Source organism: Dama dama, chromosome Y (assembly GCF_033118175.1).
Source record: "Dama dama isolate Ldn47 chromosome Y, ASM3311817v1, whole genome shotgun sequence".
Taxonomy (NCBI): domain Eukaryota; kingdom Metazoa; phylum Chordata; class Mammalia; order Artiodactyla; family Cervidae; genus Dama; species Dama dama.
Window position 1 is genome coordinate 4,519,694 of NC_083715.1, and position 13,117 is coordinate 4,532,810.

Sequence of the window (13,117 nt, forward strand, 5' to 3'; positions counted from 1 at the left end):
TGTTTTTTGCTACTTTCCCCAGTTTAAGTCTGAATTTGGTAATAAACAGTTTATGATCTGAGCCACAGTCAGCTCCCAGTCTTGTTTTTGCTATTAGGTCCATCTAATTTATGTCGTTTATTGAGCCCATCTTTGTTTGAACTATTCCCTTGGTATCTCTAATTTTCTTGAAGAGATCTCTAGTCTTTCCCATTCTATTGTTTTCCTAATTTTTATTTTATTTATTTATTTATTTGTACTGATCACCGAGGAAGTCTTCCTTATCTCTCCTTACTGTTCTTTGGAACTCTGTATTCAAATGGGTATATCTTCCCTTTTCTCCTTTTTTTCACTCCTCCCCTCCCCCTTGGCTATTTGTAAGGCCTCCTCAGACAGCCATTTTACTTTTTTGCATTTTCTCTTGTGGGGATGTTCTTGATCCCTGTCTCTGTAAAATGTCATGAAACTTCGTCCATAGTCCATCAGGGACTCTAACATCTAGTCCCTTAAATCTGTTTCTCCCTTCCACTGTATAGTCATAAGGGATTTTATTTAGGTCCTATCTTAATGGCCTGATGGTTTTCCCCACTTTCTTCAATTTCAGTCTGAATTTGCCAATAAAGTGTTCATGATCTGAGCCATAGTCAGGTGCCATTCTTGTTTTTGTTTATGGTATAGAGCTTCTCCATCTTTGACTGCTAAGAATATAATCGATCTAATTTTGGTGTTGGCCATCTGGCCATGTGTAGACTCTTCTCTTCTGTTATTGAAAGAGAGTGTTTGCTATGATCAGTGCATCTGTTGGCAAAATTCTATTAGCATTTGCCCTGCTCCATTATGTACTCCAAGGGCAAATTTTCCTATTACCCAAGGTGTTTCTTGACTTCCTACTTTGCATTCCAGTCCCCTATAAAGAAAAGGACATCTTTTATGTTTGTTAGTTCTAAAAAAGATCTTGTAAAACTTTTCAATTTCAGTTTTTTTCTGCATTATTTGTCAGGGCATAAACCTGGATTCTGGTTATAGTGAATGGTTTGCCTTCAAAAGGAATAGAGACCATTCTGTGATTTTTGAGATCACATCCAACTAGTGAAAGGTTGTTGCTGAATCATGAAAAGATACCAGGATTCTTGGCCTCCAGAGGAGAAGAATTCAATCCAGGGCCAGAGATGAGGCTTGATTGCTCAGAGCTTCTGTGTAATAAAGTTTTGTTAAAGTATAAAGGAGATAGAAAAAGTTTCTGACATAAGCATCAGAAGGGGGCAGAAAGAGTATGCCCTTCCTAATGTTTGCAGTGGAGTTATATACTCTCTAATTAGTTATTACAAAATCAAAAGAATCAAAAGATTGTCTAGGGGTTATAAAGATCTCACTAGACCTACTCCCATAATTTACATTTTAAGATAACAGAATTAGCCAGAAGATTTTTTTCCAGAGACTGTCCTCAATCATGATACATTATTGCTATATAATCCTAAGCAATGTAGAGGGGGAAATGTTTGTCCTTTCTTCCTCCTTGAGAACTCCAGACCCCTCTCTCCTTGGGGACCCCTGGACTTTTTATCAATCTGCCTTGGAATTGACTCTATCACTACTGCATTTTGGACTCTCTTGTTGACTATGATGGCTACTCCATTTCTTCTAAGGGATTCTTGCCCACAGTAGTAGATATAATGGTCATCTGAGTTAAATTCACCCATTCCAGTACATTTTAATTCACTGATTTCTAAAATATAGAGGGCCATCTCCTTTTGACCACTTCCAATTTGCCTTGGTTCATGGACCTAACTTTCCAGATTCCTATGCAATATTGCTCTTTACAGCATCAGACCCTGCTTCTATCACCAGTAACATCCACAACTGGGTATTGTTTTTGCTTTGGGTCCTTTTCTTCATTCTTTCTGCAGTTATTTCTCCGCTGATCTCCAGTAGCATAATGGGGACCTCCTGATCTGAAGAGTTCATCTTTAAGTGTTATATCTTTTTGCCTTTTCATGCTGTTCATGGGGTTTTCCAGGGAAGAATACTGAAGTGGTTTGCCATTCCTTTCTCCAGTGGATCACATTTTGTCAGAACTCTCCATCAAAATTTGTCTGCCTTGGGTGACCGTTCACTTCATGGCTTAGTTTCATTGAGTTGTAAAAAGCTGTGGCCCATGTGATTAGATTGGTTAGGTCACAGTGATTGTGGTTTCAGTCTACTTGTCCTCTGATGCCCTCTCTCAGAACCTACTTAATGCAGTTTCTTAACTGCAGTCTTAATGCAGTTTCTCTTAACTTGGATGTAGAGTATCTTCACAGCTACTCCAGCAAAGTGTAGCCGCTGATCCTTACCTTGGACATAAGGTATTTCCTCATGGCTGCAACTACTGACCTTGGCCGTAGATATCGCCTCTCGGTTGCTCACCACTCCAGTTCCATGCAGCCACTGCTCACCACTCCAGCACAATTCAGCCACCACTCGCCGCTAAATCTCTATCCAGATCAGTAAGCAACAGTTAGAACTGGATAGGAAACAACAGACTCATTCAAAGTAGGAAAAGGAGTACAGTCAAGGCTGTATATTGTCACCCTGCTTACATAACTTATATGCAGGGTGCATCATGAGAAACGTTGGGCTGGATGTACTAAGGCAATTTCCAGTCTCCGTTAAACTGCAGGAAAGCATTTAATTGTTATTTTATTGTATGACATTATAATCTAGGGACGATTGTTACCAAACAAATTTATCCTCCTTTTTTTGTGTTTTAAAATTAGAGCTGCTATTAAAGCAGTGTTGTCAGCCACTATCTTTTGGTCTGTAGCTGGAAGATGTATCCATTCTAGGGGTCCTGATTTCATTAATACACCAGTCGGAGCTGTAGGAGTAGGCAAGCACAAAAGCTGCCACACTTTACTTGTATCAATCCTATTTACATGACTATAGATACGGAAGCTGTTTCTTTATCAAGGGCTTGTTGAGCTTCAGGGGTCAGGCTCCTTTCGAAAGCTGGGTCAGAGTTACCGTGTAAGACATTAAACAAGGGCTTTAATTCAGCAGTAATGAATTTTACCTAAGGCGTAATCCAGTTAATATCTCCAAGCAAATTTTGATAATCACTTAATGTCACCAAATGAACTATTTTTTTCATTGTAAGGGAACATGAGTCACCATTTTAGAGTACAGAACTTGCCCTAAATAAGTAACTGGGGGTTTTATTTGGGGGCAATTTGAAGGCTACAATATTGTAAAGCCTCTGCTAGATCATGCAACACTGATTGTAAGCAGTCCTGATCAGGATGTGCTATTAGGATATCATCCATATAATGAATTAAATATATCTGTCTATCTTTTATATGAAACCATGTACAAAAGACTTGAAAAGATTTAGAAGTGTATGCAGGGGCATTGTCAGGTATTAGACATTAGGATAACACAAGTCTAACAGTGAGTGGTTATTTTCGATAGAAGCAGAATGAGCTTTTACATGTACATATTTTTAAATAGCACTTATTTATTTTACTAAAATAACAAAGTTAAAACAAATATAAAAAACTTAAAGGCAAAGAAATGCATAATCTGTTGTTGATAGATATATTCTAAGAAAACTTTGTTCGCTTCACAGAGAGAGTAGACTAAATTTCAGTCTGTTACCAATTTAGCAGACAGCAAACAAAGAACATTTTTTTTTTTTTTTTTTAGTTAATCTTAGAGAATTTTTTTTTTTCTTATAAATCTTGAACTAGAGGTATTTTTCTAAAGCTATGAGTCAAACCATACAGGATAATTGACAAAATAGCCTGGTCATTGTTGTGACCTGTAACACTTGAACATGATAATTAAAACTATAACTGACAACATGTTACCAGGACATATCAATTTTCATGAATTTTCCATAATTTTTAGGATATCTACATAAGTAACAACAACTGTACAGTACAAACTGAGAAGATTTAGCACCATTCCAACAATCATTGCCATGCCATTTAACATGTCAAATGAACTCAGATAGTATAATAGCCCTTTGGGAGACCTCAGGGGCCCTCTGAAGCATCCCAAGCTTAGCTAGACGTCTAAAGAATTTTAAAAGAATGTGTTTAAAGATGTTTTAGCATAAGGATCAATTAAAAGCCTTTCAAACATTGGGTCAGATTTAGTCAATGTTGATGGCTGTATCCTTCAGCTTGTTGATATGTCACAATGCACATAAATGCCAAGGCTCAAGTTGTAGTGAAAGTGAGCTCCACCCACTTTGGACCAAATGGACTCTACCCAGTTTTTTGTTTTGGCCATGTCCTTCCTAAAAAAGTCTATTTATCTAAGTAATTTTAATGCAATTTTAGAAAATCCTGATCATGCCAAACTCTTTTTTAATAATTCTAATAACTTTGGTAATTTACTGAAAGTATACTTCCTGCTTTCCATTCGCAACTAAGAGCTAACATTTATATGAGCATTTTATAGACTGGTGAGCATAAATACCACTGATAATGTTTAAAACACTTGGTTTTTCTTTTTTTTTTTTTTTTATTTTGTAACATTTTAGGATGGCATCAAGCACTATTTACTTGTAGTCCCACATCTCTTTAGTTATTCTGTAAAAGGAAATCAGTGTTTAGTAGGAAATGTTTTAAACATCTAATATATTTGGAAATGACCTAATTGTTTAATAGACTTAATACTTAGTTTAGCACATCCCTTAGAAATTTAAGTTACGTCAATCTGGAGAGGCAATTGTAGACGGGTATTCCTAAAGAAAAATGATTTGTTAGAGTTTATATAACAACTCATATCTCTTTTCCATTTTTTAGAAAAATGTTTCACTCCAGGTAATCGCCTTTTGACAAAGTGGTAACAGATATAATATTTAAATTATATTAAACCTAGGTACAAAAAATATTTTACTTGATGTTAATTACTCTAAGACATGTCTATATCAGATAGTTCTCTTTAAAAGGAGTTTCTGCATTGAATAGTGTGCCAAAAGAATTTTAACTTGTTCAATAAAGTACATTCTAAGTGAACCTAAAAAGCACAGTTTATAAGCATGCAAATTCTTTCCATTTTTGGTGTAATACATCAATCACATCTGCAAAGAGAAAACCAAAACTCTATATAAAGTAGTAGAGCTCACCTAGCCACAAGAAGCACTCATGTAGTTATTTTTCAAAAGGGTCAGAAAACCTAATTATAAACCTGCTAAGATTAACTTATAACTTAAGCTACCATACTGAAGCTAGTCAGTGATTCACTAATACTGCAAAAGATGCTTTCTGTTAGTGAGAGTGGTTTCTTCCTGTTAACTGGGTAAGAATCAGACTTTGAACAACAGGAAACAATCAATTGATATTTCAGCATGAATCTGAGGCATATTTTATTTTGGGGTATGTCCATCAGAGGGTTTTTAGCCAGAAGTACTCATCCTAAAAGATAAGTCTTCCATTTGATTTAGAATTTTCTACCTCGGAGGCTTTGGACCTTTTAGAGATAAGGCACATCTCAGATCTTTCCATATTTCGATTTGCAACAGGGATGGCGAGGCTTGCTATCACCCCTTTCTTTTCTTTTAGAAGGAAAAGAAAAAGATAAACACACATTGTTTCAGACTTTTCTGACACCTAATCCTAGAAAATATCTTTATATATACACATTCCTAGCTGAAGATGACAAGAATGAGAGCCTCAAGGAGCAGGCCAGAGCTCACCATTATACTTTTATACTCGTGTGTATTAAGTATAAACCAATGACGTTTCAACAAAGGAGTTTTTTTAGTTATTTATTTTAAAGCTACAGTACCTCAGAACTCCTTGGCAATAAATAGCTTGTCTGTCTCAAGTCCTGCTTCCCAGAGGGAGCTCGGTAGGAGCCTGGCCCAGGCCGTGAGGTCTGGCACCGCAAGCCCTGGTGAGGTCAAGCGGCTGGACAGTCAGAAATCGTCGGTCTTGCTCTTCAGGTACTTGCGCATGGAGTCGATGCCCTGCGTGGAGCCCCATATCTTCTTGAGCACCTCACACTCCCGCTCATTGGCCCGCTCCAGCTCCAGCCTCATGTTGCAGCGCACAAGGGCCTTGGATTCTTCCAGCATGACACGGTTGCAAGAGGCGAGCTCCTTGATGCGAACCATGACTTCCTGGGTGAAGGTCCCAGGCCAGAACACCTGGGAGACCAGCCCTTTGCTGCACGCCTCCTGTGCTGTTAGCTTCTGCCCTCTGAACAGCATTTCGTTGGCAGATGCTCCTCCCATAATCTTGGGGAACATGACGGTGGAACAGCCGTCTGGACTCTGTCCGAAGGTGGTATAGGGCGTCTGGAACCATGCCTTTTCGTTGGCCCAGACCACATCACAGAGAGGCAGGATGGATGCTCCTAGCCCAATTGCCAGGCCATTGACAGCTACGACAATAGGCTTCTTGAACTGGATGAAGGTGTTCACGAAGTTTCTGATGGCCTCAGCCATTCTGGCGCTCTCCCTCTTGCGGTTATCTGGCAGGCGCCGGATGAAGTAGAGGAAGTCCAGGCCGCAGCAGAAGACACTGCCCACGGCGCTGAGCAACACCAGCTTGCTGTCGTCGGCGTTGGCCATGCTCAGCGCTCTCTGCAGCTCCTTCATCACCTCCGGGTTCAGCGAGTTGTTCTCGGATGACTTGGTGGACAGCAGGATGTGGGTGAAGCCGTCCTGCTTCCAGACCACAATGTCCCGGTACCTGTAGGCGCTCTCCCTCTGCCGCACGCTGAAGCGCAGCTGCTTGTTAAAGGGCTGGTCTTGCCTGTCCTTCATAAACTTCTTCTTCCCAGCTTTCATGCCCATGACTGACGTCTGCAGGGGACTTGTGCAGTTGACTGGAAGTGCGTCCACCAAATCGGACGTGCCATTCCCTTTCATGGCCAGCCGTGTGGCCATGGTGGCCTTCACGGGGCCCGACGCCCGTGGCAACAATGGGTGTATCCAGGGCCGGCTCCCCATCATCACCGGCTCCATCCCCGGGCTCAGTAGGTCCCCAATCCACTTCTTGGCTGCCGCCTCTGGGGCCGCTGTGTCTTCCAGCCCCTGCTTCATGGGGTCCGGATTCTCGGGGCTCTCGTGCTGAAAGCTGTCCAGCACAGTCCCACTCTTTATGGGGCTCTTGGGCACGAGAATCCTGTTGCCCAACCAGGCCAGGTCCATGTTCTTGTAGGTGGCCTGGCCCTGCGTGGAGCTCTTCTGGAAATTCTGGCTGGTGGTAAACAGTGGTGTGCTCTTGGCCTCATGCTCCTTGTCCACCACTAGGGCCTTGGGGGCGGCCTTGGAGAAGCTGCTGTTGGTGGATCTGGAGATCTGATTCTGGCCGTTGTTTGGGGTGGTCTGCTTGGCTCTAGTGAGGTTGCCCTACTTCTGCTTCCCGGTGTGCTGCCGGTTAAAGTCGTGGATGCACTCCTCGCAGTTCACCAGGTGCTGCTCTGGCTCCCATGTGGCATCCTCCCTGCCATAGCCTTTCCACTGAACCACATACTCCGTCTTCCCTTTCTTGTTTTGCCTCTTGTCAATGACCCTTTCAACGTCATACAGCTCCTCGGAGGCCATGGCTGCCCCCTCTGGGCTGGGCCAGTGAGGCAACCCTGGTCATTTTGAAGACTCCCAGTGGTCTGCTCCAGAGTCCCTGAACACCCCTATATGTAGGGGACCACACCTTTATGATTATGACGTCAGTAAGTCCATTCCCCAGCCAATGGCAGCCTTCCCCCAGCCTTAGCATCACAAAGCCTCATCCTGAAACCTGTGATGTTGGATGCAGAGCAGCTCAGTTGATTTGCTGGCAGAAATGAGGCATTTTTCATCATCCCAAAGAGCCCCCCAAACTCACCTGCCATCCTCATCTCTCTACACCAACACAGATGGGCCACATGTCAGGGAGAGTGTGTCTCCTCCAAACCTTGCCCCACAACCGGGTTTCAGCCTTTCCTTCGAGTCTGTCTCACGTTACATTATTAACTACTTTTCGTTTTCTTGCCTCAAATCCATCCATGATAATTAGGCTGTGGAACTGAGAATAATTTCCCTTTCATCCTACAACTGGTAGGAGGAAATGAACCTTGACGGCCATTCAATTCTGGGCCACTTATGAGAAACCTTTTCCATCCCACCTCCTTTTCTCAGTCTTCATCTAGCTCTCCTCAGTTTTCTAGTCTCCAGTCTAAAAGCCCCGTCCTCAACTGTGAGAATACACAATATTCAGTATGCACTGAATACATACACTTGCTCTGGCGCTACTTGGCACTGTCTTGTTTCAATTCGAGGACTAATTGTCACCTCTCCAGATGTAATACCCAGGCTTCAGTTTTAACATGGTAATGTGGATGAGGCAGACAAATGCACGCTTTGGGTTGTGCTGGATGACCCCCAAGAAGGAAATCACCACCTGCGACTGACTAGTATTCCCAGGAAGGAAGGGGTGCAGCTTGCCCAGTGGTGTGTGAGCCTCATGTGCACAGGGCTTCTCAACATGCACCCTCACAAATTTCTTCTCATCCTGTTTTCCTGGCAGAAGCTCCTTTGGGTGTCTCCTCACAGTTGAGACCATGGTGGAATTCATTTCCATGAATAGCTGCCACAAGCTTCCAGCCTCTTGGAGGAAACCCTGTGTAATCATGCCTACCCATCTAGTTCCCAAGGTCTCTCATTGAGGTTGTTGGTGCTGGAGGATAGGGGAATAAGTTGTGTGCTTCAGCACAGTCCCTTTGTTCCTAATGGGGTAGCATGGTCAGCCAGCCTTAGATGTACCCTTGGGGGGCAGTCTTTGTTGACATAGTGGGATTCCCTGTGGTTTCCATGAGGTGCTGTCTTCCTGGTGTGCACTGGCTGCTTAGTCACCTAGGACAAGCCTCAATGTTCAGAGCAGTCTTACTTCTACCAGTCAAAAAGTTGAGAAGCACAAGATGGTGGAGGGGGAGGGGTACAGGGAGTACATCTCTCTCCACGGATCCATCAGGAATAGACCTTCAGACACAAGTGCTTGCAGAACCTCAGCTGAGAGCAGACAGGACTGCCTGAACAGAGGAAAATAGTAGATGGAACCGCAAACAATCAGGAGGATGCAATAACTAGGGGGTGGGGGGAGGAGACATGCGTGTTAGTAGGATTGGGCCTGCCCTCAGGGGGTGGGAGACCTGAAGTAGGTGTCCGATCTCCACATGGGAGCAACTGTCTGCATCAGAGGAGAAACACTTAAGTCTGAGAGTGAAACAGCACATCTGTGGCAGCCTAGAAGGGATGAGAATGAGACAGTCCTTTCCACAGTCATTCACACCCCAGAGAGGGACACAGGTCCTGTAGAAGGTGCAGCAGGAAGCAGATGGTTCCTAGAGATTGTGAAGAAATCCCTGGCCATGGTCTGCTGCCTACTGGTTAGAGACAAATTGAGGGGATGCTCAAATGAGGAGATCGTGTGGGAAAAGCCTGTGCAGGTAAGCCAGGTGGCCATGGGAGGAAGGTGACACTGCTGAGTCATGTGTAGGGGGTGGAGCCATCGGGACAGCCTCTGTCTCCCCACACGCCTGCATCACAGCTGAATAAAAGAGAGGTTGGTCCCATGAAGCACTTGAATCACTGAACTACAGAGTAAGACTCCACCCAGGGAGCGCCTTTAAGTACCTGATGCTCCAAACGACAGAGTAGGACCCCAGCGTGGGGGGTCCCACTATGTGCCTGACACGCTGAACAACAGTGACGGACCCCAGACAGGAAAGCCCTCGAAGGGCCTGAATGCATGTGTCTATGGAGAAAGACTAGCCAAAGAGGCCTTCAGATTGCCAGCTACAATAGGCTCAAAGAAAAATTCAGACAGGGCCTTAATTCCTGCAGTGGAGGTAGTCCAAGTCTCTGTACACTTGGCACTGCCAGGGTCCCTGAAAGCCAAGCAACTGTGTTGCCTTCATGCTCAACTCTCACTCAGGCAGAGCTGCCACGGTCCAAGTACTCGTCCGTCTTTGCTCTCAGTTTCGCTTCAGGATTGTCAGATTCCTTTCTACCCTGGAGACTGTGGCAGGATTCTCTGCCAGGGAGGGGATTCTCCATGCAAGAATCCTGGAGCGTATTGGCCAATACGGATTGCCATGCCCTTCTAGAGCATTATATTAGCCGCTGTCCTTATTGCCAAACCCCTGAGCACGCAGCGCTTGCCAGAACCTCTGTGACCCAATCTGCTGCACCACCTCCACACCTGGTCCTCAAAGGGGCAAACCCAAGGACTCCAAGGCAACCTCAGGAGCAAATTCCAGTGGACAAACCACATGCAGAAATGGACGGGGAACCCCCATGAAAGTCAGCAGCAGTGTAGCTAAGGAAGAAGGCCCAGAACCTCCCTACGAGGTGTACAAACTGCAGATTAAACCCACACGATCACCTAGGAAGACTCTGTGTCTAAGCAATGGATAAACAAGTCATTGAGAGATCCCTCCTGCAAACCAACCAATCAACCAACAACAACCACAACGAAACAAAACGCACCAGTTCTGATGGCTGTGGACTTTGCAGGCAAGAACACATAGGAGTGGGACCAGATTAGAATGTAAGTTGCCCCCACACCAGGTCCAGAGATCAGCACACCAATGACGGGTAGCCGAGGGAGGTGAGGTGGCCTGTGAATACAAGTGAAGGAAAGGACTCTGACAGCAGTGACTCAAGATAAACGTATGTTCTTCCTCTCTTTTGATTTGCTCTGTAGATTCTTTGGGATTTATTTGTTTTCTTTCTTTCCGCCCTCACCACAACTGCAGTAGTTGTCATTGTTAATTTCACTACGGAATCAAATGAAGCTTTGGAGCTTTTTTCCTGTGTGTGTGTGTTTCATCTTCTTCACTCCTGCTATAAAACGTTTCTTGTACGTTCAGCTTTTGCAGTTCTGTAGAACTTCTTTTCTTTTATTTTCCTCAGTCTTCTTCTAAGTTTAACTTGACAATTTTTAATCCTCCTAATTTTGTTATCTACATTTACTCCTTTGTTTATTTTTCGTACTGTATTTCCCGCCCCTTTGTAGTTAAACTTTACCTGTATAAATGATTTTATCTCCCACTGTTTAAGACTGTATATCTGTTCATTTTTTTCCTCTCAACATATTTGTTAGATTTATTTTAACTGCCTTACTGCCCACCTAGAACCTAGGACTAGTTTTGTATTCCGGTTAGTGCTTTAGTTAGTTTTATACTTGTAGATAAACACTCGGGTTCCTTTGTTCACTGTGCCAATTTAATGACGTTTAATTCACTTTATTCTTGTTTTAGAACTTTGTCTCTAAGTTGGACTTTTGCTGCTCTGTAGAGTTTTATTTTCTACTTTTTATTGTCTTCTTCCATTTCCCCCACTTATTATACATTTATTTACTTATTTATTAAAACTAGTGCATTTTTTCTATATCGATTCTTTTCTTTGCCTTTCCTACACTTATTTTCCCCTTAGGGTGAATCTTTAATATATATATAAATGTTCATCTTCCTCTTTACCATTGCATATCTATCCTTTGTTTTCTGTATTTCCTTTCTTATCAGCTTCGGGGACGCAGGCCTGGTGAAGTCCAGGTGTTCCTTTAGGATAAGCAGTGTCTGCAAAGTATAGAAAACTGAGTCGAGTCTTGGTTGAGTGCAGAATCAAGACTATTTTATTCTTTTACATCAGTGCTTATGTACCCTAAAATCAATAATCCTTTAAAGACCTTTAAGGAAGGGGCAATGATAAGATTGTACCAGGTGCATAATCCTGGGTGACATCAGAAATAACTTTCCAGATCAGTCCATACCTACACATAACTTTTCAACAATTCAAGGGCAGCAGCTAGTCAACTGTGAAAAGCCATCTACAAACATTATCTTGTGAAGCTGATCCCCAGGCTGACTTAGCTCTGGTATGTAATGCTAAAGGTCAAAGTTCTCATGAATTCCCTCCTGATCACACCCTAAGCAATCTTCCCAATCTCATAATGGACTCTATTGACTTTTGCTTATGGGGTAGATAGACCTGTTTATTAGAACCCGTGGGCCCCCATGGACTGTGTTGCTGCCATGCAAAGGTTTCGAAGAGGAATTTTAGGTAAGAGTCAGACTTGTGTTTTGGGAACTTCAAAGAACGCCAAGCATCAGAAGATGAAAGGCCGAAGGCCTGGGCGTGGGTTGTGGGGCAATCCCGAGAAACCCCCAGAGGTCGGGATGATTTGCGTGTGGAGTGGTCCTGGAGGTCCCCACAACTTTGCGTGCCAGCTCCTTGAGCCCAGACCGTGTCACGGGCTGCGTTTCTCTCGCCGGCTCCCGACATCTCCCCGTTTATTTCCTAGGACAGCAAGATGAAGTTCAGTCGCAACACTTTGAATGCTGTGCAGTAGACTTTGAAAAAGACAAGGAAGAAAAAGTATTACTAGTAAGGCCATGGCATCCATATCAATACAGCTTATTAGCCTGGAGACAAAGTTTTGCCTGTCACCAAGCTTGAGAGGATATTGAAATGATTAGTTGCTGTTCCGGCAGCGGTGAAGTCTAGTCTGGAATGCTCTAGGGCTTGGATTTGTTTACATACGTTTTCTAAATCTAAGCTTATGCTGCAGCTATTCCAAATTCCTGTGATATGACTTTTAATCCATTCCCAATTATAGTCTGTTTCATTAACTTGCTAGGGAGTGATACAGATCCATCGACAATCAGCGTGGCAAGACAGAGCTAATTTTACTATTAATGCTTGCAATTCAGTTCCTATGTGCATTACAGCTTCTTCCAAAGTATCTACTTCCATCTCTAGTTTACTATCTATGATTTCTTGAGATGCTAAAGTCAGGGACACATTTCTGCAGATGTTATTAAAAAATTGAGCTGTATGCACTTGTTGGGTTAGAGCTACTGCTGCCACTGTAATGGAGGCAATTGCGGCTATCAAGGCAGAGGTTGCCAAGATAAGTACATCTACTAAATGCTTAGCCCTCATAAGATCTTGTCATTGTTGAAGCACAGCTAAACCAGAATTGTCACACCAAGGAATAGTAACATTACCAGCAACCATAAGATATGGAGGGTGTTGCAAAACCACAAACAAGCCAACCTTAAATCGGGGGCTGAGGCAAGAGGATAGCATACATTCTTTACAAGTAACTATGGTTGGACCTCCAGTATAATCAGCAAATATCTGTGTGTCGTTAGAATTATT

General features: G+C 43.2%; 1 protein-coding gene across 1 annotated transcript; it reads right to left on the reverse strand.

Annotated features, from left to right (window-relative positions):
- Nucleotides 1-5,884: 5,884 nt before the first annotated feature.
- Nucleotides 5,885-7,519, reverse strand: LOC133053588 (chromodomain Y-like protein). The gene is given in 1 exon segment (XM_061138142.1): nt 5,885-7,519. A coding segment is annotated over 1 exon segment (1,635 nt).
- Nucleotides 7,520-13,117: the final 5,598 nt, after the last annotated feature.